This window comes from Meleagris gallopavo, chromosome 34 (assembly GCF_905368555.1).
Source record: "Meleagris gallopavo chromosome 34, MGAL_WU_HG_1.1, whole genome shotgun sequence".
NCBI classification, from domain to species: Eukaryota; Metazoa; Chordata; class Aves; order Galliformes; family Phasianidae; genus Meleagris; species Meleagris gallopavo.
This window is the reverse complement of record NC_139438.1, coordinates 627,468-651,658: the sequence shown is the minus strand read 5'-3', so window position 1 is coordinate 651,658 and position 24,191 is coordinate 627,468. Positions and strand designations below refer to the sequence as shown.

Below are 24,191 nucleotides of genomic sequence, written 5' to 3'. Positions count from 1 at the left end.
TGCCTGGGTCCCCCTTTACCCCCCCCATAGCCCCGGCCCGGGAAGGCGACCTTGAGCAGCGGGGGGAACTGCGGGGGAAAATTGGTGCCTTGCCCCTCCCCCCACCTGGTCCTTGAAGCCTTTGAAAGGAAATCTGAGGGGGGGGGGGGGGGGGGCAATAATTAAGGGGGGGGGGCGTCAAAAAATTGGATGGGGGGGTAGGGGGGGGGGGGGGATTGCCCCCAAATCCCCAAACCCCCACTGACCTTTTTAGAACATGTCCCCAGGTCGTCCTTGGGGCTCACCCACGTTTGCCCCCCCCCCCCGCCCGTCGAAAGAAGAAAAAAAAACCTGGAGGAGAAGGGGGGAGGGGGGCATAAAATTGGTCAAAAGAAATTTTGGGGGGGGCGGGGGGGGGGGGAAAAAAATTTAAAAAAAACCCCCCCCCCCCCCCCCCCCCGCCCCCACCGCCTTTCCCCCCCCTAAAAACCCCCAAAACCCCCGGAACCTAGTCCTTCCCTCTTTTCCCGGATGTTGCGCAGGGAGGTAAACCTGGGGGGGGGATGGGGGGGGGTCAGACCTCACCGGGGAACACGGGGGGAGGGGGGAGGAGCCATAAACCCCCCCCCCCCCCCACACACAAAATCACCCCAAAATACCACCGGGGGGCCGGATGAATTGCTGCAGCATCGGGGCCACCTCCTGCGGGCAGACGAAGCCCAAACCCCCGATGGTGATGGCTGGTGGGTGAAGGGGGGAGGGGGGGGAGGGAGGACAGTTTTGGGGACAGCGCCGGGACACGGCAACCTTCCTCCCTCCCCCCCCCCCCCCCTCACCCCCTTACCCAAATGAACCCCCCCCCCCCACCCCCCAGCCCCTCACCCGTGTTCTCCAGCAGCGTTTTGGGGGTGTTGGGGCGGTTGATGATCTCCACCAGGTTGTTCAGCACCATCTGGACGTAGGGCTGCATCTCCGCCCCTGCCAAAAAAAAAAAGAGGGGGGGGGGGGGGTCAGATTTAAGAAGGGGGGGGGGGGCTGGGGGAGTCCCTGGGGGGGGGCTGGGGGCCACTCACCCATCTGCATGCAGATCTCCCCAATGGCCCACGTGGCGTTGTTGCAGACGGAGATGAACTCAGGATTGAGGTTGGTACCCAGGATGGGCATGAATTCAGCTGGGGGGGGGACGCAGGGTTAAGGTTGGATCCCCCCCCCGCCCCCCCCCCATTTTAGGACGGCATCCCGTTCTTCAACGAGGGGGGGGGGGGTTGGCATGAATTCAGCTGGGGGGGGGACGCAGGGTTAAGGTTGGATCCCCCCCCACCCCATTTTAGGATGGCGTCCCCGTTCTTTGACGAGGGGGGGGGGGGGGGGGTGGGCATGAATTCAGCTGGGGGGGGGACGCAGGGTTAAGGTTGGATCCCCCCCCGCCCCCCCACCCCATTTTAGGACGGCATCCCGTTCTTCGATGAGGGGGGGGGGGGGTGGGCATGAATTCAGCTGGGGGGGGGACGCAGGGTTAAGGTTGGATCCCCCCCCCGCCCCCCCACCCCATTTTAGGACGGCGTCCCCGTTCTTCGACGATGGGGGGGGGGGGACGCAGGGTTAAGGTTGGATCCCCCCCCCGCCCCCCACCCCATTTTAGGACGGCGTCCCCGTTCTTCGACGAGGGGGGGGGGGGTGGGCATGAATTCAGCTGGGGGGGGGACGCAGGGTTAAGGTTGGATCCACCCCCCACCCCATTTTAGGACGGCGTCCCCGTTCTTCGACGAGGGGGGGGGGGACGCAGGGTTAAGGTTGGATCCCCCCCCCACCCCATTTTAGGACGGTGTCCCCGTTCTTCGATGAGGGGGGGGGATGGGCATGAATTCAGCTGAGCGGGGGACGCAGGGTTAAGGTTGGATCCCCCCCCCCCCCCACCCCATTTTAGGACGGCATCCCCATTCTTCAACGGGGGGGGATGGGCATGAATTCAGCTGGGGGGGGGGATGCAGGGTTAAGGTTGGATCCCCCCCCACCCCATTTTAGGACGGCGTCCCCGTTCTTCGACGAGGGGGGGGGGGATGGGCATGAATTCAGCTGGGGGGGGGACGCAGGGTTACGGTTGGATCCCCCCCCCCCCCATTTTAGGACGGCGTCCCCGTTCTTCGACCAGGGGGGGGGGTGGGCATGAATTCAGCTGGGGGGGGACGCAGGGTAAGGTTGGATCCCCCCCCCACCCCCCCACCCCATTTTAGGATGGCGTCCCCGTTCTTCAACGAGGGGGGGGGGGGGGATGGGCATGAATTCAGCTGAGGGGGGGACGCAGGGTTAAGGTTGGATCCCCCCCCCGCCCCCCATTTTAGGACGGCGTCCCCGTTCTTCGACGAGGGGGGGGGATGGGCATGAATTCAGCTGGGGGGGGGACGCAGGGTTAAGGTTGGATCCACCCCCCCACCCCATTTTAGGACGGCGTCCCCATTCTTCAACGAGGGGGGGGGGGAGTGGGCATGAATTCAGCTGGGGGGGGACGCAGGGTTAAGGTTGGATCCCCCCCCGCCCCCCACCCCATTTTAGGATGGCGTCCCTGTTCTTCAACGAGGGGGGGGGATGGGATGGGCATGAATTCAGCTGGGGGGGGGACGCAGGGTTAAGGTTGGATCCCCCCCCCACCCCATTTTAGGACGGCATCACCGTTCTTCGACGAGGGGGGGGGGGAGGGACGCAGGGTTAAGGTTGGATCCCCCCCCCACCCCATTTTAGGACGGCGTCCCCGTTCTTCAACGAGGGGGGGGGGGGATGGGCATGAATTCAGCTGGGGGGGGGGGGGGGGTGGGATGCAGGGTTAAGGTTGGATTCCCCCCCACCCCCCACCCCATTTTAGGACGGCATCCCGTTCTTCGACGAGGGGGGGGGGGGGCATGAATTCAGCTGGGGGGGGGGACGCAGGGGTTAAGGTTGGATCCCCCCTCCCGCCCCCCCCACCCCATTTTAGGACGGCGTCCCCGTTCTTCGACGAGGGGGGGGGGGGGATGGGCATGAATTCAGCTGAGGGGGGGACGCAGGGTTAAGGTTGGAAACCCCCCCACGCCCCCCCCCCCATTTTTAGGACGGCGTCCCCATTCTTCGACGAGGGGGGGGGGGGGGCATGAATTCAGCTGGGGGGGGGACGCAGGGTTAAGGTTGGATCCCCCCCCCGCCCCCCCACCCCATTTTAGGACGGCGTCCCCATTCTTCGACGAGGGGGGGGGGATGGGCATGAATTCAGCTGGGGGGGGGGATGCAGGGTTAAGGTTGGATCCCCCCCCCACCCCATTTTAGGACGGCGTCCCCGTTCTTCGAGACGAGGGGGGGGGGGGGGCATGAATTCAGCTGGGGGGGGGGACGCAGGGTTAAGGTTGGATCCCCCCCCCCGCCCCCCCACCCCATTTTAGGACGGCGTCCCCGTTCTTCGACGAGGGGGGGGGGGACGCAGGGTTAAGGTTGGATCCCCCCCCCACCCCATTTTAGGACGGCGTCCCCGTTCTTCGACGAGGGGGGGGGGGTTTCCTAAGCCCTGGAAGCCCCCCCCAGCCCCCCCTACGCACCGATGCAGGGTTTGACGTGCACAAAGCAGGCTTTGGTCAGGTCTCCGAGAAGGGCGAAGGAGCTCTGCCGTACCTCAGGCATGGTGTCCTGCATTGGGGGATGGGGTTTCCCCGTGAGGATACGGCCCTAAATTCAAGCTGGGGGGGGGGGGGTCTCAAGGGTCTGCCCCCCCCTGACCCCCCCTCACCTGCATGCACTGGAAGAGCAGCGTCATGATGTTGCTGCGGGCCACCAACTGCTCCACGTGGCAGCCCAGCCCCTCTGCCAGCCCGCTCAGCAGATCCAGCGCCACGATCATGAAATCCTTATCGGGTGCCTCGTATTGATCGGGGTGCTGGTTGTACATCTGATGGGGGGGAACAGCGAGCCGGTCACCCCCTCCCCAAAATCCCAAACAACCCCCTCTCTCCCCACCTCGAAAAGCCACGGGGCTGCCTCTCACCATGGCCTGAGCCAAGGTCTTCTGCACCAACGTGACGCAGCGCTGGTAGACGGGTTCGCAGTAGGGCAGGAAGCCGCTCTGCAGGGCTGTGGCCACGGAGGAGAGGCACTGAGGGGGAAAGGGAGGCACTGGGTGTGGGGTGGGGGCATTTCCTGGCTCGTGGGGGGGGGTCTGACCCGCTTCCTCCCCCCCGCCTCGACGCACCTCCAGCAGAGGGAAGAGATCCTTGTCCTCATCTTTCAGCTCGTTCCATTTCTGGATAAGGGGGGGCATCAGTTTCTGGATGTACTCCTGGGGCGGGGAAGGGAGAGGAGAACGTCGTGGGGTTGGGGGGGTGACGCTGTTATGGAGGATATGGGGCCGTCGTGGAGTCGTTACGGGGAGCACGGGAATGGGGTGGGGTCTTCGGGAGGGACAAAACGGGGACGTGGGGTCGTCAGGGGGTCATGAAGGGGGACATGGGGTCATTAGATGGGACATGGGGCCATCAGGAGGGACGATAGGGGACATGGGGTTGTCATGGGGTCATGAGGTGGGACATGGGGCCAGCAGGAGGGACAAAACGGGGATGTGGAGTCATCAGGGGGTCATGAAGGGGGACGTGGGGTTGTCATGGGGTCATGAAGGGGGACAGGACAGTCATGGGGTCATGAAAGGGGTCATGGGGTCATTAGGTGGGACATGGGGCCAGCAGGAGGGACAAAACGGGGATGTGGGGTCGTCAGGGGGTCATGAAGGGGGACATGGGGTTGTCATGGGGTCATTAGGTGGGACATGGGGCCAGCACGAGGGACAACAGGGGGACATGGGGTTGTCATGGGGTCATGAAGGGGGACGTGGGGTCGTTAGATGGGACATGGGGCCATCAGGAGGGACAATAGGGGACATGGGGTTGTCATGGGGTCATGAAGGGGGACGTGGGGTCGTTAGATGGGACATGGGGCCATCAGGAGGGACGATAGGGGACATGGGGTTGTCATGGGGTCATGAAGGGGGACAGGACAGTCATGGGGTCATGAAGGGGGACATGGGGTTGTCATGGGGTCATGAAGGGGGACACAAGGCAGTCATGGGGTCAGGAAGGGGGACACAAGGCAGTCATGGGGTCATGAAGGGGGATGTGGGGTTGTCATGGGGTCATGAAGGGGGACAGGACAGTCATGGGGTCATGAAGGGGGACATGGGGTTGTCATGGGGTCATGAAGGGGGGCACAAGGCAGTCATGGGGTCAGGAAGGGGGACATGGGGTTATCATGGGGTCATGAAGGGGGACACAAAGCAGTCATGGGGTCATGAAGGGGGACATGGGGTTGTCATGGGGTCATGAAGGGGGATGTGGGGTTGTCATGAGGTCATGAAGGGGGACAGGACAGTCATGGGGTCATGAAGGGGGATGTGGGGTTGTCATGGGGTCATGAAGGGGGATGTGGGGTTGTCATGGGGTCATGAAGGGGGACAGGACAGTCATGGGGTCATGAAGGGGGACATGGGGTTGTCATGGGGTCATGAAGGGGGGCACAAGGCAGTCATGGGGTCAGGAAGGGGGACATGGGGTTATCATGGGGTCATGAAGGGGGACACAAGGCAGTCATGGGGTCATGAAGGGGGACATGGGGTTGTCATGGGGTCATGAAGGGGGGCACAAGGCAGTCATGGGGTCATGAAGGGGGACATGAGGTTGTCATGGGGTCAGGAAGGGGGACATGGGGTTATCATGGGGTCATGAAGGGGGACACAAGGCAGTCATGGGGTCATGAAGGGGGACATGGGGTTGTCATGGGGTCATGAAGGGGGGCACAAGGCAGTCATGGGGTCAGGAAGGGGGACACAAGGCAGTCATGGGGTCATGAAGGGGGACAGGACAGTCATGGGGTCATGAAGGGGGGCATGGGGTTGTCATGGGGTCATGAAGGGGGACATGGGGTTGTCATGGGGTCATGAAGGGGGGCACAAGGCAGTCATGGGGTCATGAAGGGGGACATGGGGTTGTCATGGGGTCATGAAGGGGGGCACAAGGCAGTCATGGGGTCAGGAAGGGGGGCACAAGGCAGTCATGGGGTCAGGAAGGGGGGCACAAGGCAGTCATGGGGTCAGGAAGGGGGGCACAAGGCAGTCATGGGGTCATGAAGGGGGACATGGGGTTATCATGGGGTCATGAAGGGGGACACAAGGCAGTCATGGGGTCAGCGGGGGCACAATGACCATCATGGGGTCCTGAAATGGGACGTGAGGCTCTCACACAGTCACTGGTGGGGTCACACAGCCTCACTGGGGGGGGACACGGGGCCTTCATGGGGGGGACATGAAACCACCATGGGGTTATTAGGACGGGGGGAAGGGGGGGGGGGGATATGGGGCAGCTCCCCACTCAGCCCAGGGACCATCAGACCATTGGGATCCACACAACGGCTTCAGGATTCGAATGTCTGTCGTGCAACATCATCACTGATCCCGGGCAATAAAAACGGGGCAAAAAAAGCCTAAAAGGACCCCAACCCCTCCCCCCCCCCCCCCAAAACGTACCGGCTGGTTGAGGTGATGCCCTACAGAGTCGGCCAAAGTCCCGATGGCGTCGTAGAGGATGAGCAGATTCTTGTGCTGGTATTTCCCAAAGGCAAACACCAACGTGTCCAGGATGAAGCTGAGATACGGCACCAGCTCGGTGCACGCCTCCTCCTCCAGGGTGGCGAAGGCGCTGGGATATGGGGGGCAGAGTCAGCGGCCCCATAAGGCTGAGACGGTTGCCACCCTAAGGGTGATGTGGGGCCACCGTGGGGTTTGATAGAAGGCGGGTGGGGGTGGGTGGGGGGGGCTGTTGTGGGGTGATTAGGGGGCATGTGGGGTCATTAGGGGTGATGTGGGGCTGTCGTGGGGTCACTGTGGGGATGTGGGGTCATTAGGGGTGATGTGGGGCCACCGTGGGGTTTGATAGAAGGCGGGTGGGGTGGTGGTGGGGGGGCTGTTGTGGGGTGATTAGGGGGCATGTGGGGTCATTAGGGGTGATGTGGGGCTGTCGTGGGGTCAATGTGGGGACGTGGGGTCATTAGGGGTGATGTGGGGCTGTCGTGGGGTTACTGTGGGGATGTGGGGTCATTAGGGGTGATGTGGGGCCACCGTGGGGTTTGATAGAAGGTGGGTGGGGGGTGGGGGGGCCATCGTGGGGTCATTGGGGGGCTGTTGTGGGGTCATTGTGGGGACATGGGGTCATTAGGGGTGATGTGGGGCCACCGTGGGGTTTGATAGAAGGCGGGTGGGGGGGTGGTGTGGGGGGCCATCGTGGGGTCATTGGGGGCTGTTGTGGGGTGATTAGGGGGCATGTGGGGTCATTAGGGGTGATGTGGGGCTGTCGTGGGGTCACTGTGGGGACGTGAGGTCATTAGGGGTGATGTGGGGCTGTCGTGGGGTCAATGTGGGGACGTGGGGTCATTAGGGGTGATGTGGGGCTGTCGTGGGGTTACTGTGGGGATGTGGGGTCATTAGGGGTGATGTGGGGCCACCGTGGGGTTTGATAGAAGGTGGGTGGGGGGTGGGGGGGCCATCGTGGGGTCATTGGGGGGCTGTTGTGGGGTGATTAGGGGGCATGTGGGGTCATTAGGGGTGATGTGGGGCTGTCATGGGGTCACTGTGGGGACGTGAGGTCATTAGGGGTGATGTGGGGCTGTCGTGGGGTCACTGTGGGGACGTGGGGTCATTAGGGGTGATGTGGGGCTGTCGTGGGGTCACTGTGGGGATGTGGGGTCATTAGGGGTGATGTGGGGCTGTCGTGGGGTTACTGTGGGGATGTGGGGTCATTAGGGGTGATGTGGGGCCACCGTGGGGTTTGATAGAAGGCGGGTGGGGGGTGGGCGGGGGCCATCGTGGGGTCATTGGGGGGCTGTTGTGGGGTGATTAGGGGGCATGTGGGGTCATTAGGGGTGATGTGGGGCTGTCATAGGGTCACTGTGGGGACGTGGGGTCATTAGGGGTGATGTGGGGCCATGTGGGGTTTGATAGAAGGCGGGTGGGGGGTGGGTGGGGGCCATCGTGGGGTCATTGGGGGCTGTTGTGGGGTGATTAGGGGGCATGTGGGGTCATTAGGGGTGATGTGGGGCTGTCGTGGGGTCACTGTGGGGACGTGGGGTCATTAGGGGTGATGTGGGGCTGTCGTGGGGTCACTGTGGGGACGTGGGGTCATTAGGGGTGATGTGGGGCTGTCGTGGGGTCACTGTGGGGACGTGAGGTCATTAGGGGTGATGTGGGGCTGTCGTGGGGTCACTGTGGGGACGTGGGGTCATTAGGAGGGATGTGGGGCTGTCATAGGGCCACTGTGGGGACGTGGGGTCATTAGGGGTGATGTGGGGCCATGTGGGGTTTGATAGAAGGCGGGGGTGGGGGGTGGGTGGGGGGCCATCGTGGGGGTCATTGGGGGGCTGTTGTGTGGGTGATTAGGGGGCATGTGGGGTCATTAGGGGTGATGTGGGGCTGTCGTGGGGTCACTGTGGGGACGTGGGGTCATTAGGGGTGATGTGGGGCTGTCGTGGGGTCACTGTGGGGACGTGAGGTCATTAGGGGTGATGTGGGGCTGTCGTGGGGTCACTGTGGGGACGTGGGGTCATTAGGGGTGATGTGGGGCTGTCGTGGGGTCACTGTGGGGATGTGGGGTCATTAGGGGTGATGTGGGGCCACCGTGGGGTTTGATAGAAGGCGGGTGGGGGGTGGGCGGGGGCCATCGTGGGGTCATTGGGGGGCTGTTGTGGGGGTGATTAGGGGGCATGTGGGGTCATTAGGGGTGATGTGGGGCTGTCATAGGGTCACTGTGGGGACGTGGGGTCATTAGGGGTGATGTGGGGCCATGTGGGGTTTGATAGAAGGGGGTGGGGGTGTGGGTGAGGGGCCATCGTGGGGCTATTGGGGGCTGTTGTGGGGTCGATTAGGGGCATGTGGGGTCATTAGGGGTGATGTGGGGCTGTGTGGGGTCACTGTGGGGACGTGGGGTCATTAGGGGTGATTGGGGCTGTCGTGGGGTCACTGTGGGGACGTGGGGTCATTAGGGGTGATGTGGGGCTGTCGTGGGGTCACTGTGGGGACGTGAGGTCATTAGGGGTGATGTGGGGCTGTCGTGGGGTCACTGTGGGGACGTGGGGTCATTAGGAGGGATGTGGGGCTGTCATAGGGCCACTGTGGGGACGTGGGTCATTAGGGTGATGTGGGGCCATGTGGGGTTTGATAGAAGGCGGGTGGTGGGGTGGGTGGGGGCCATCGTGGGGTCATTGGGGGCTGTTGTGGGGTGATAGGGGGCATGTGGGTCATTAGGGGTGATGTGGGGCTGTCGTGGGGTCACTGTGGGGACATGGGGTCATTAGGGGTGATGTGGGGCTGTCGTGGGGTCACTGTGGGGACGTGGGGTCATTAGGGGTGATGTGGGGCTGTCATGGGGTCACTGTGGGGACGTGAGGTCATTAGGGGTGATGTGGGGCTGTCGTGGGGTCACTGTGGGGACGTGGGGTCATTAGGGGTGATGTGGGGCTGTCGTGGGGTCACTGTGGGGACGTGAGGTCATTAGGGGTGATGTGGGGCTGTCGTGGGGTCACTGTGGGGACGTGGGGTCATTAGGGGTGATGTGGGGCCACCGTGGGGTCATGTGGGGACGTGAGGTCATTAGGGGTGATGTGGGGCTGTCGTGGGTCACTGTGGGGACGTGAGGTCATTAGGGGTGATGTGGGGCTGTCATAGGGTCACTGTGGGGGCATAAGGGGGATGGCTGGGGAGATATTTGGGGGATATGGGGTCCTTGTGGGGTCACTATGGGGACGTGAGGTCATTAGGAGGGATGTGGGGTTGTCATAGGGCCACTGTGGGGGCAATAAAGGGGGATGGCGGGGAGATATTTGGGGGATATGGGGTGTTGTGGGGTCACTATGGGGACAGAAGGTCATTAGGAGGGATGTGGGGTTGTCATAGGTCATTGTGGGGGCATAAAGGGGGGATGGCGGGGAGATATTTGGGGGATATGGGGGTGTTGTGGGGTCACTATGGGGACAGAAGGTCATTAGGAGGGATGTGGGGCTGTCACAGAGCCATGGTGGGGGCATAAGGGGGATGGCAGGGGGATATTTGGGGGATATGGGGTCATTGTGGGGGTACTTGGCCACCATGGGGTCACTGGGGGATATTTGGGGGATATGGGGGCGTTGTGGGGTCACTATGGGGACAGAAGGTCATTAGGAGGGATGTGGGGCTGTCATAGGGCCACTGTGGGGGCATAAGGGGGGGATGGCAGGGGGGATATTTGGGGGGGGGACACGTTGGGGTCAGACAGTACGAATACAGCAGCATCACAGCGAACTCAACGCATCAGGAACTGTCATCACACCCCTCCCCCCCCCAAAAAAAATAATAAAATAAAATAAAATAAAATAAAATAAAGGGGTTTGGGGGGCGGTTTTGGGGTCCCCGGGGTTCACCTGCAGGCCGCCTCCTGCACCCTTTTGTTGCTGTCCAGGATCCGTTTGAGCAGCTCAGTCATGAGGGGCTTCAGGTAGAGGTCGGGGGGCTGCCCCACAACCCAGTGCGCGTAGCGGCTCAGCGTCCAGCAGGCGATGGAGCGAACCAAGGCCTTCTTGTCAGCCAGGCAGCGGATCAGGTGTGGGATCAGCTCCGGGAGGTAGGGCACCATGCCCTGCATGCAGCCTGGGGGCACAGCAGGGGGAGACCCCCGCTCTATTAGGGGCAATACGGGGCTGAGAGACCCCCAGCATGTCCTGCATGCAGCCTGGGGGCACAGCAAGGTGAGACCCCCACCCTATGGGATGGTTTAGGGCTAAAAGACCCCCAATGATGTCCTGCATGCAGCCTGCGGGCACAGCAGGGGGAGACCCCCACCCTATGGCATGATTAGGGGCTGAGAGACCCCCAATCATGCCCTGCATGCAGCCTGGGGGCACAGCAGGGGGAGACCCCCGCTCTATTAGGGGTAATACGGGGCTGAGAGACCCCCAGCATGTCCTGCATGCAGCCTGGGGGCACAGCAGGGTGAGACCCCCGCTCTATGGGATGGTTTGGGGCTGAGAGACCCCCAGCCATGCCCTGCATGCAGCCTGGGGGCACAGCAGGGGGAGACCCCCGCTCTATGGGATGGTTTGGGGCTGAGAGACCCCCAGCCATGCCCTGCATGCAGCCTGGGGGCACAGCAGGGGGAGACCCCCACCCTATGGGATGGTTTAGGGCTAAAAGACCCCCAACCATGTCCTGCATGCAGCCTGGGGGCACAGCAGGGGGAGACCCCCGCTCTATGGGATGGTTTGGGGCTGAGAGACCCCCAACCACGTCCTGCATGCAGCCTGCGGGCACAGCAGGGGGAGACCCCCACCCTATATGCAGATGATTTGGGGCTGAAAGACCCCCAACCATGCCCTGCATGCAGCCTGCGGGCACAGCAGGGGGAGACCCCCGCTCTATTAGGGGCAATATGGGGCTGAGAGACCCCCAGCATGTCCTGCATGCAGCCCGGGGGCACAGCAAGGTGAGACCCCCACCCTATGGGATGGTTAGGGGCTGAAAGACCCCCAACCATGCCCTGCATGCAGCCTGGGGGCACAGCAGGAAGAGACCCCCACCCTATGGGATGATTAGGGGCTGAAAGACCCCCAGCATGTCCTGCATGCAGCCAGGAGACCTGGGGGCACAGCAGGGTGAGACCCCCGCTCTATGGGATGCTTTGGGGCTGAGAGACCCCCCTGCCATGTCCTGCATGCAGCCAGGAGACCTGGGGGCACAGCAGGGTGAGACCCCCACCCTATGGGATGATTAGGGGCTGAGAGACCCCCAACCATGTCCTGCATGCAGCCTGGGGGCACAGCAGGGGGAGACCCCCACCCTATGGGATGGTTTGGGGCTGAGAGACCCCCAGCCATGACCTGCATGCAGCCTGAGGGCACAGCAGGGGGAGACCCCCGCTCTATTAGGGGTAATATGGGGCTGAGAGACCCCCAATCATGTCCTTCATGCAGCCCAGGGGCACAGCAGGGGGAGACCCCCGCTCTATTAGGGGCAATATGGGGCTGAGAGACCCCCAGCCATGCCCTGTATGCAGCCTGGGGGCACAGCAGGGGGAGACCCCCGCTCTATTAGGGGCAATATGGGGCTGAGAGACCCCCAGCCATGTCCTGCATGCAGCCTGGGGGCACAGCAGGGGGAGACCCCCACCCCATGGGATGATTAGGGGCTGAAAGACCCCCAATCATGCCCTGCATGCAGCCCGGGGGCACAGCAAGGTGAGACCCCCACCCTATGGGATGATTAGGGGCTGAGAGACCCCCAACCATGCCCTGCATGCAGCCTGGGGGCACAGCAGGGGGAGACCCCCGCTCTATTAGGGGCAATATGGGGCTGAGAGACCCCCAGCCATGCCCTGCTTGCAGCCTGGGGGCACAGCAGGGGGAGACCCCCACCCCATGGGATGGTTTGGGGCTGAGAGACCCCCAGTCATGCCCTGCATGCAGCCTGGAGGCACAGTAGGGTGAGACCCCCTCCCTATAGGATGGTTTGGGGCTGAGAGACCCCCAACCATGCCCTGCATGCAGCCAGGAGACCTGGGGGCACAGCAGGGTGAGACCCCCACCCTATGGGATGATTAGGGGCTGAAAAACCCCCAATCATGCCCTGCATGCAGCCTGGGGGCACAGCAGGAAGAGACCCCCACCCTATGGGATGGTTTGGGGCTGAGAGACCCCCAATCATGCCCTGCATGCAGCCTGGGGGCACAGCAGGGGGAGACCCCCGCTCTATTAGGGACAATATGGGGCTGAGAGACCCCCAATCATGCTCTGCATGCAGCCTGGGGGCACAGCAAGGTGAGACCCCCATCCTATGGGATGATTAGGGGCTGAAAGACCCCCAACCATGCCCTGCATGCAGCCTGGGGGCACAGCAGGGGGAGACCCCCACCCTATGGGATGATTAGGGGCTGAGAGACCCCCAACCATGCCCTGCATGCAGCCAGGAGACCTGGGGTCACAGCAGGGTGAGACCCCCGCCCTATAGCAGTGCTTTGGGGGAATTTTGGGGCTGAGAGACCCCTCCAACCTTCAGCGATGGCGCCCAGCACCAAAATGCCCGACTCCTTGATGACCCATTCGGGGTGGAAGAGCAGCTCCTTCAGCAGGGGCAGCAGGTGGGGCAGCAGCTCTTCCCGAAAGACGTTGGCCAGAACATCCAGGGCGGCCGCCGAGCACTTCCCTATGGGGGACCCCATTAATTAACGCCCGATAACGACGCCCCAAACGCCCCCTGGCCGTCTTCAAGCCCCGCTGCGCCCTCAGAGGAGCCTTTGTGGGTACGAACGGGACGAGAGCTTTGGGGTTTCCCCCTTTGTCCTCATCCCTCATCCCCTCCAAGTGGCACCAGTAAAGGCTGCGGGGACGGACGGACGGACGGACCCAAAAATGCCACCCCCACCCCCTCCAGCACCCCCAGCCATGGGGTGGGGGATGGACCCACAGCCCCAAAGGGCAGGGAGTTGACACCCTCCACCATCCCAGCCATGGGGTGGGGGACGGACTGACAGCCCAAAGGGCAGGGAGTTGACACCCCCACCCCCTCCAACACCCCCAGCCATGGGGTGGGGGACGGACCGACAGCCCCAAAAGGCAGGGAGTTGACACCCCCACCCCCTCCAGCACCCCCAGCCATGGGGTGGGGGACGGACCCACACCCCAAAGGCCAGGGAGTTGACACCCCCACCCCCTCCAACGTCCCCAGCCATGGGGTGGGGGACGGACCGACAGCCCCAAAGGGCAGGGAGTTGACACCCCCACCCCCTCCAACACCCCCAGCCATGGGGTGGGGGACGGACCGACAGCCCCCCAAAAGGCAGGGAGTTGACACCCCCACCCCCTCCAACACCCCCAGCCATGGGGTGGGGGACGGACTGACAGCCCTAAAGGGCAGGGAGTTGACACCCCCACCCCCTCCAACACCCCAGCCATGGGGTGGGGGACGGACCGACAGCCCCCCAAAAGGCAGGGAGTTGACACCCCCACCCCCCTCCAAGACCCCCAGCCATGGGGTGGGGGACGGACCCACAGCCCCAAAGGGCAGGGAGTTGACACCTTCCAACACCCCCAGCCATGGGGTGGGGGACAGACTGACAGCCCCCCAAAGGGCAGAGAGTTGACACCCCCACCCCCTCCAGCACCCCCAGCCATGGGGTGGGGGACGGACCCACAACCCCAAAGGGCAGGGAGTTGACACCCCCACCTCCTCCAGCACCCCCAGCCATGGGGTGGGGGACAGACCCACAACCCCACAGGGCAGGGAGTTGACACCCCCACCTCCTCCAGCACCCCCAGCCATGGGGTGGGGGACGGACCCACAACCCCACAGGGCAGGGAGTTGACACCCCCACCTCCTCCAGCACCCCCAGCCATGGGGTGGGGGACGGACCCACACCCCCAAAGGGCAGGGAGTTGACACCCTCCACCATCCCCAGCCATGGGGTGGGGGACAGACTGACAGCCCCCCAAAGGGCAGGGAGTTGACACCCCCACCCCCTCCAGCACCCCCAGCCATGGGGTGGGGGACGGACCGACAGCCCCCCAAAAGGCAGGGAGTTGACACCCCCACCCCCCTCCAACATCCCCAGCCAAGGGGTGGGGGACAGACTGACAGCCCCCCAAAGGGCAGGGAGTTGACACCCCCACCCCCTCCAACACCGCCAGCCAAGGGGTGGGGGACGGACCCACACCCCCAAAGGGTAGTTTGGGGTCGGACGGCCACCCCGCTGAGGACAGACGGACAGCAGCCCCCCCCGTACTGAGATTCCAGTCGGACAAAGTGTCGTCGTCGTCCTCGTCCTCGCCGTCCTCGGGGTCGGGCGGCCGCTCCTCCTCGTGCTGCAGGGTCACCGTGCGGGATTTGTGGAAGCGTGGTTTGATGTCCTGCTCGCTGTCAGGGATGGCCTCGTCCTCCTCCACGTCACCCTGGGGGGGGCGAAGGGGGTGGGGGTCAGCCCCACGGTGGGTTGGGGGGCTTGGGGAAGGAGGGGGAGGGATGAGGGGGGGTGTAGGGCCGTCAGGCAGCCCGTTGTGGGGGCATAAAGGGGGGGAAGGGGGGGGATATTGAGGGGATATTTGGGGGTATGGGGGTGTTGTGGGGGTACTGGGTCACTATGGGGTCACTGGGGGGATATTTGGGGGATATGGGGCTGTTGTGGGTACATAAGGTCGTTAGGAGGGATGTGGGACTGTCATAGGTCCACTGTGGGGGCATAAAGGGGGATGGCAGGGGATATTTGGGGGATATAGGGGCGTTGTGGGGGTACTGGACCACCATGGGGTCATTGGGGGGATATTTGGGGATATGGGGTCCTTGTGGGGTCGTTATGGGGACGTAAGGTCGTTAGGAGGGATGTGGGGCTGTCACAGAACCATGGTGGGGGCATAAGGGGGGTGGCAGGGGGATATTTGGGGATATGGGGTCGTTGTGGGGGTACTGGGTCAGTATGGGTCACTGGGGGATATTTGGGGATATGGGCTGTTGTGGGGTCGTTATGGGGACTTAAGATCGTTAGGAGGGATGTGGGACTGTCATAGGTCCACTGTGGGGGCATAAGCGGGATGGCAGGAGGATATTTGGGGATATGGGGCCGTTGTGGGGTCACTATGGGGACGTAAGGTTGTTAGGAGGGATGTGTGGCTGTCATAGACCCATTGTGAGAGCAGAAAGGGGGATGGCAGGGGGTATTTGGGGGATATGGGGTCCTTGTGGGGTCGTTATGGGGACATAAGGTCGTTAGGAGGGATGTGGGGCTGTCATAGGTCCACTGTGGGGGCATAAAGGGGGGATGGCAGGGGATATTTGGGGATATGGGGTCCTGTGGGGGTCGTTATGGGGACGTAAAGTCATTAGGAGGGATGTGGGGCTGTCATAGGTCCACTGTGGGGCATAAGGGGGATGGCAGGGGATATTTGGGGATATGGGGTCGTTGTGGGGGTACTGGGCCACTATGGGGTCACTGGGGGATATTTGGGGGATACGGGGTCCTTGTGGGGTCGTTATGGGGACGTAAAGTCATTAGGAGGGATGTGGGGCTGTCATAGGTCCACTGTGGGGGCATAAGAGGGGGATGGCAGGGGGTATTTGGGGGATATGGGGTCCTTGTGGGGTCGTTATGGGGACGTAAAGTCATTAGGAGGGATGTGGGGCTGGGGCTGTCATAGGTCCACTGTGGGGGCAAAAAGGGGGGATGGCAGGGGGATATTTGGGGGATATGGGGTCGTTGTGGGGGTACTGGGCCACTATGGGGTCACTGGGGGGATATTTGGGGGATACGGGGTCCTTGTGGGGTCGTTATGGGGACGTAAAGTCATTAGGAGGGATGTGGGGCTGTCATAGGTCCACTGTGGGGGCATAAGAGGGGGATGGCAGGGGGTATTTGGGGGATATGGGGTCCTTGTGGGGTCGTTATGGGGACGTAAAGTCATTAGGAGGGATGTGGGGCTGTCATAGGTCCACTGTGGGGGCATAAGGGGGATGGCAGGGGGAAATTTGGGGGATATGGGGTCGTTGTGGGGTACTGGGCCACTATGGGGTCACTGGGGGATATTTGGGGGATACGGGGTCATTGTGGGGTCGTTATGGGGACGTAAAGTCATTAGGAGGGATGTGGGGCTGTCATAGGTCCACTGTGGGGGCAAAAAGGGGGGATGGCAGGGGGATATTTGGGGGATATGGGGTCCTTCTGGGGTCGTTATGGGGACTTAAGGTCATTAGGGAGAACGTAGGGCTGTCACAGAGCCATGGTGGGGGCATAAGGGGATGGCAGGGGATATTTGGGGGATATGGGGTCGTTGTGGGGTACTGGGCCACCATGGGGTCACTGGGGGATATTTGGGGGATATGGGGTCGTTGTGGGGGTACTGGGCCACCATGGGGTCACTGGGGGATATTTGGGGATATGGGGTCGTTGTGGCTGTACTGGGCCACCATGGGGTCACTGGGTGGATATTTGGGGATATGGGTCCTTGTGGGGTCACTATGGGGACGTAAGGTCCTTAGCATGGATGTGGGGCTGTCACAGGGCCACTGTGGGGGCATAAAGGGGAAAAGGCAGGGGATATTTGGGGGATATGGGGTCGTGTGGGGGTACTGGGCCACCATGGGGTCACTGGGGGATATTTGGGGGATATGGGGTCGTTGTGGGGGTACTGGGCCACCATGGGGTCACTGGGGGATATTTGGGGATATGGGGTCGTTGTGGGGTACAGGGCCACCATGGGGTCACTGGGGGATATTTGGGGGATATGGGGTCGTTGTGGGGGTACAGGGCCACCATGGGGTCACTGGGGGATATTTGGGGGATATGGGGTCGTTGTGGGGGTACAGGGCCACCATGGGGTCACTGGGGGATATTTGGGGATATGGGGTCGTTGTGGGGGTACTGGGCCACCATGGGGTCACTGGGGATATTTGGGGATATGGGGTCGTTGTGGGGGTACAGGGCCACCATGGGTCACTGGGGATATTTGGGGGATATGGGGTCGTTGTGGGGGTACAGGGCCACCATGGGGTCACTGGGGGATATTTGGGGATATGGGTCGTTGTGGGGGTACAGGGCCACCATGGGTCACTGGGGGGATATTTGGGGGATATTTGGGGTCCCTGTGGGGCCGGCGCCCTGGCAGAGCGGGGACCCCCGGATCAGGCAGTACGAACACAGCAGCCATCACTGCCATCAGCCGTGGGTCTGTCATCACCTCCGGGACGTCCACGCAGCTCCCAGTTAAACCAGTAACAGCACGGGGGGGGTGGGGGGGGGGGCTGTATATCCCAGCACCGGGCCGGGGGGGCTGCCATCACCCCCCCCCCAACCCCCCAAACCCCCCCCCCCAGCCCCCCACCCCCCACCCCTCACCTTGAGGAGGATGATGTCGATCTCGGGGGGGGGGCTGTATGTCCCAGCACCGGGCCGGGGGGCTGCCATCACCCCCCCCCCAACCCCCAACCCCCCAAACCCCCCCAGCCCCCAAACCCCCCCCCCAGCCCCCCCCCCCACCCCCCACCCCTCACCTTGAGGAGGATGATGTCGATCTCGGAGTATTTCATGCCGTTCACCAGGATGGGGATCAGCCTGCAGGTAGAAGGGAGAGGGAGGAGGAAGGGGGAGGGAGGGCGAAACGAGGTGCTGAGGGGCTCCGGGGGTCTCTGGGGAAGATGGGGGGGGGAAGGGGGGGTGGGATTCAGGGGGATGAGACCCCCCCACACACACTCACTGCACCAGATGGGACGTCAGCACCTCCTTGCAGATGGGCTGCTCTGCCAGCGTCAGCCAGAACTCGCACGCCTCCAAGGCCACGTTTTCATCGCTGTCCTGCGTCCTCTGCAGCATGTACTGAGGAATGGGGGGGGGGAGAGGGAAATGTCAGCCCCCTCCCCATCAATTATACCCCCCCCCCCACCCCCCAAAACCCCCCCCATTTTGTCACCCACCTGGATGATGCTGTGCATGTGGGGGATGAGGCGGTCGATGCGGACCTCCAGGAGCATCACCAGAGCTCGGCAGACGTTCTTCCTCACTTCGGGGTCTTCATCCACAGCCAGAGCAAAGAGGTGCTGCGGTGGTGGTGGGGTGGGGGTACATTAAACACAGCCCCCCTCCTCACCACCCCCCCCCATCCAGCCCAGTTTTCCTCCCCCCCCCCTCCCCCCCCACCTCAATGAAGGTGTCGATGTTCTCCATCAGCGCCTGAGCGCGGTCCATGATGAACTGATTGACGCAGGCGATGGCATGGGACCTGGTTGGAGAAGGGGGGAGGGGGGAAGGGGGGGAACGAGGATCGTTATGGACTCATTAACTAACGAAGGAGAACCGGGAAGGGCCCCCCCGTTGCAGCCCCCGTGACCCCAAGTGCTCATTTTCCTTTCTTGTGTTCGCCTGGGATGGAGAGACCCCAAATCCCAGAGTTATGGGGTGGGGGGAATTGAGTCCTGGTGGGGTTTGGGGACACAGAGCATGAGGGGGGCAAAGATACAAAGAGGGGGGGCTGCTCAGCCTGGGGGGGGTCCAAGAATGGGGAGAAAATCAAACCAAACCCAGTAATGGGGGCATGAAAGCAGCCCCTCCCACCCCAACGCATTAAACCTCCCCGCAGCACCCTTATCTCTGACCCTTATCGCATCCCCAGCCGGATCCGAGTTCCCACCCCCCAAACCCGATGTTGGGATTTTTTTTTCTCCCCAAATTTGCCTCCCTCGGACCTGATTTTAGGGCTGCAGTGCTTGAAGAACTGCAGGAATTTGGGGATCATGACGTTGAGGGGCCGGTTGAGCGCATCGCTGTCCAGGAGCTCCGAGGAATCCTCACAAATCTTCTGCAACGCCCCAAACGCCCCCTGCGTGCCCACGGAGGGGAGGGAGGGGGTCAGCTCCCTCCAGGACCCCCTCCTCCTCCCCCCCCCGCCCCGTAACCCCGACCCCCCCCAGCCCCACACCTCGCACGTGTTGTAGTCCTCGGAGTTGAGCAGGTTGCAGAGCTGTGGGAGAAGCTCCGGCCACATCTGCAGCTCCCCTTTGGAAGCGATGGTGGTGATGAGGATACCTATAAAGGATTGGGGGGGGGACACACGCAGTGAGCACCCAGGTTGGGGACACAAAGCACGGGGGGGGGGGGGGAGCAAGGATAACAAAGCTTGGGGGCCGCTCGGCCTGGGGGGGGTCCGAGAATGGGGAGAAAAGCAAATCAAAGCCAGAGGTGGAGGGTGTAAAAGCAGCCCCCCCACCCCAAAGCATTAAAGCAGGAGGGGGGGGGTTCCGGATGTGGGTTTGGGGGGGGGGGTTTCCTTCCCTCCCCCCCCCCCCGTCCCTCTCACCGATGGTGGCGCGGATGAGGGAGGAGGCGTCGCCGATGTTGTTGAGGCATTCCTGCTTGATGAACTCGGCCACGGGGGGGGGGAAGCTCTGATAGTGAGCCTTGACGTTGTTCTTTAGGATCAGGCCGCTCAGCGATCGCGTGGGTTCATCTGGGGAGGGGGTCAGTGGGTGGGTTTTAGGGTGGGGGGGGAGGTTGGGGGGCTGTGAGTGAGGCTCCCCTCCCCGGGTGCAAACCCACCTTCGGATTTGAGGCGGGTCAGAACGAAGATCAGGTAGTTGTTGAAGTCGGGGAATTGGTTGAGCTGCTTCAGTTTCTGCGGTGTGGGGTTAAGGATGGGAACTGGGGGGGGGTGGGGGGGGGTGGGGGACACGGATTGGGGCAGGAGGGGGAAGGATAAGGATTGGAAGAGGATGGGGACAAACAGGCAGACGTGGGGACGGAGCATAAAGCGGGACAGATGGACGACAGGTGGGGACAGGGGTTGATGTGGGACTGGACAAGGAAAAGTGTGGGGACAGCATAGAGGGGAGGTGGACCAGGAATTGGGAAAGGGGGGGGACCAGAAAAAGACTGGGAGAGGAGTGGGGTGGGACAAGGACAGGAATAAGGGCTGGGATGGGGACACGAGGAGACACAGATTGGGAGAGGAAAGGAACAGGAGAAGGATTGGGGTAAGGGGAAATGGAAATGGGACGGGGAAGGGAGAGATTGGAGCGGGAAGGAAATGGGATAAGGGATTGGGATGGGGTAAGGATGGGGTCAGGGATTGGGATGGGGTCAGGGATGGGGTCGGGGATTTGGGTCAGGTATGGGGATGGGACAAGGATGGGTTGGGGACTGGGGTCAGGGATGGGACAAGGATGGGGTCAGGGATTGGGGATGGGACAAGGATGGGGTCAGGGATGGGGATGGGACAAGGATGGGGTCAGGGATTGGGGATGGGACAAGGATGGGGTCAGGGATTGGGGATGGGACAAGGATGGGGTCAGGGATTGGGGATGGGACAAGGATGGGGTCAGGGATGGGGACGGGACAAGGATGGGGTCAGGGATTGGGGATGGGACAAGGATGGGGTCAGGGATTGGGGATGGGACAAGGATGGGGTCAGGGATTTGGGATGGGACAAGGATGGGGTCAGGGATGGGGACAGAACAAGGATGGGGTCAGGGATGGGGATGGGACAAGGATGGGGTCAGGGATTGGGGACGGGACAAGGATGGGGTCAGGGATGGGGATGGGACAAGGATGGGGTCAGGGATTGGGGACGGGACAAGGATGGGGTCAGGGATTGGGGACGGGACAAGGATGGGGTCAGGGATGGGACAAGGATGGGGTCAGGGATGGGACAAGGATGGGGTCAGGGATGGGACAAGGATGGGGTCAGGGATGGGGTCAGGGATGGGGTCAGGGATTGGGGATGGGACAAGGATGGGGTCAGGGATTGGGGACGGGACAAGGATGGGGTCAGGGATGGGACAAGGATGGGGTCAGGGATGGGACAAGGATGGGGTCAGGGATGGGACAAGGATGGGGTCAGGGATTGGGGATGGGACAAGGATGGGGTCAAGGATGGGACAAGGATGGGGTCAGGGATTGGGGACGGGACAAGGATGGGGTCAGGGATTGGGGACGGGACAAGGATGGGGTCAGGGATTGGGGATGGGACAAGGATGGGGTCAGGGATGGGGATGGACAAGGATGGGGTCAGGGATGGGACAAGGATGGGGTCAGGGATTTGGGATGGGACAAGGATGGGGTCAGGGATTGGGGACGGGACAAGGATGGGGTCAGGGATGGGACAAGGATGGGGTCAGGGATTGGGGACGGGACAAGGATGGGGTCAGGGATTTGGGATGGGACAAGGATGGGGTCAGGGATGGGACAAGGATGGGGTCAGGGATTGGGGACGGGACAAGGATGGGGTCAGGGATGGGGATGGGACAAGGATGGGGTCAGGGATGGGGATGGGACAAGGATGGGGTCAGGGATGGGACAAGGATGGGTCAGGGATGGGGTCAGGGATTGGGGATGGGACATGGATGGGGTCAGGGATTGGGGTCAGGATGGGACAAGGATGGGGTCAGGGATGGGGATGGGACAAGGATGGGGTCAGGGATTTGGGATGGGACAAGGATGGGGTCAGGGATTGGGGATGGGACAAGGATGGGGTCAGGGATTGGGGATGGGACAAGGATGGGGTCAGGGATGGGACAAGGATGGGGTCAGGGATGGGGTCAGGATTTGGGATGGGACAAGGATGGGGTCAGGGATGGGGATGGGACAAGAATGGGGTCAGGGATTGGGGATGGGACAAAATTGAGGATGGGGATTGGAACCAGGGATGGGATAAGAATGGAATCAAGGATTGGGGATGGGATAAGGATGGCATCAGAAATCTGGGATGGGACAAAGTTGGGCTCAGGAATTGGGGCCAGGGACGGGGATGAGGCGATGGGAACGGGATAAGAACTGGGACAAAACAGGAAGGGGCAAAGACCACAGCAGGTTGGGACAAGAGAGGACAAGAACGGGGTCAGGGATGGGAAAAGATGGAGCAGAACGGGGGACGATGACCCACCTCAACCCCCCCCCACTCTCTCCTTTCACCCCCCCCCCCCAGCTGACCCCATTGCAGCCCCACAGATACGTCCTGCACGACGCGCTGCGTGGCCGTGTTGGGGGACTGCGAGTCCTTCAGCAGCTGCAGCACCTGCTGCAATCCCTGCTCATCTGGCTGCCAGTCCATGGCGGTGGCCCTGGGGGGGGGGGGGAACAACACCTCAGGTGTGGGGGTGGCATTAAACCCCCCCCCCCCGGACCCTCCAACCTCCAATTAACCCCAATTCTTCCACCCACTTTTTTTCCTTCTCCTCATTCCCCCCACGGCACCAACGACCCCCCCCCCCCCCCTCAGATCCTCCTCTCCTCTCCTGGCCCCAATTCCCCCCCAATATTCTCTTCCATCTCCCCCCCTTCCCAGACCCGTTGCCCCCAATTCCTCCTCCCCCAGACCCCATTCTCCCCCTTCCAGGCCCCATTCTGCCCCCACTTCCCCCCAGCTAAACCCAATTAATCTCCCTCCACCCCACAGTTTCCCCCCTTCCCCCCCCCGGCCCCATTAATCCGCAGATACCCCCATTCCCTTCCCTCTGCCCCCTACAAACCCCCAAAGCCCCCCCAGTTGACCCCCATCCTCTCCCAATTCTCCGCTCAGATCCCCCTTAAAGCCCCACTTCCCAACGAACCCCCTCCCCCATTTCAGCCCCGCGGCTGCCCCCTATAAGACCCCCATTACCCCCCGCCCCTCCTCTTTCCCATATTTCCCCCCCCAGCCCCATTTACCCCCCCCGGACCGCCCCATTTCCCCCCCGATCCCCCTTCCTTCTCCCCGATCCTCCTCCTTAGGCCCCACTCCCCCCCCCAGGCCCAGATCCGCCCCCCACCCCCCATCCTCCCCCTTAGGCCTCACTTCCCCCCCCCCCCAACCCCCTCTCACCCCCACAGACCCCCTTCCCCCCTCCTCACGCCCCTTTCCCCGTTCCAGGCCTACTTCCACCCCCTTAAGCTCCGTTCTCCACCCCCCCCGCTCCTCCCCGTACCTCCCGGGGGTCGCTCCCGAGCCCGGGGGGGGGCGCCGGGGCGGAGGGCTGAGCTCGGCCTGGGGGGCACCGGGCGCTGCCCGCGGATCGCGGCACGCGGGCACTGACCCACGCCGGCCACCGTACGCCGCACCACGTGACCACGTGAGAGCGCGAGGGGCTGCGTGCGTGCTGCGTCTGGATGGGCGGGGTTTATAGCGGAAGGGGCTGGGTCTGTACCGGAAGGATTCTTTCCTATACCGGAAGGGGTGGTGCTACGCATGCGCGCAGCGTAACCCTCAACTTCCGGACTACATTTCCCACCTCAGGCCCCGCCCTGTTCCGTCCCGGTTCTACAGCGCCGGACTGGGAGCTGCGGGAGGAGGGAACTGGGAGGACTGGGAAGGGGAACAGAGGTGTAGTGACAGAACCGGGACGGGTGAAGTAAGGGAGCTGGGAGAGCAAGAAATGGGGAAATTGGGTTCAGCGGGAGGGGAGAAGTGGGGAACTCCAGGGGAACTGGAGGCACTGGGAGGAGGGAACGAGGGTGAATTAGGGATAGGAAACTGGGGGCACGAAACTGGGGGCACTGGAGGGGAGAACCTCAAGACCACCCCACCCCACCTGCCCTAAAAGGATTTGGACGCCGCTTCCAGTGGGCACGGTGAGGTTTGGGCATCACCTCCCACCAGCAGAACCCCCAAATTACCAGCGGAACCCCAAAGCCACAAACTTACGGTGACAGCAGAAGCGCTGAGCCGGGCAGGAACACCACAGCGCA

At 62.7% G+C, this 24,191-nt stretch overlaps 1 protein-coding gene and 2 non-coding genes across 3 annotated transcripts; all 3 read right to left on the bottom strand.

Annotated features, from left to right (window-relative positions):
- Positions 1–19: 19 nt before the first annotated feature.
- On the bottom strand, positions 20–23,600 carry TNPO2 (transportin 2; the record flags this gene model as incomplete). The annotated part of the gene is made up of 22 exons (XM_085214820.1): positions 23,432–23,600; positions 22,480–22,588; positions 20,070–20,145; positions 19,831–19,980; positions 19,453–19,559; positions 19,220–19,353; positions 18,675–18,756; positions 18,452–18,574; positions 18,235–18,353; positions 18,032–18,092; positions 14,778–14,943; positions 13,049–13,201; positions 10,429–10,654; positions 6,509–6,680; positions 4,190–4,276; positions 3,986–4,093; positions 3,731–3,889; positions 3,543–3,630; positions 1,053–1,151; positions 862–957; positions 639–719; positions 20–133 (listed from the first exon to the last, which is right to left on the bottom strand). Coding segments are annotated over exons 2-22 (2,500 nt in total), but the record flags the coding sequence as incomplete, so codon positions are not given.
- Positions 10,271–10,341, bottom strand: LOC146542065 (small nucleolar RNA SNORD41). Its single transcript, XR_014880749.1, has one exon. It is a non-coding gene; the product is annotated as a small nucleolar RNA SNORD41 (small nucleolar RNA).
- On the bottom strand, positions 17,658–17,724 carry LOC146542064 (small nucleolar RNA SNORD41). Its single transcript, XR_014880748.1, has one exon. It is a non-coding gene; the product is annotated as a small nucleolar RNA SNORD41 (small nucleolar RNA).
- Positions 23,601–24,191: the final 591 nt, after the last annotated feature.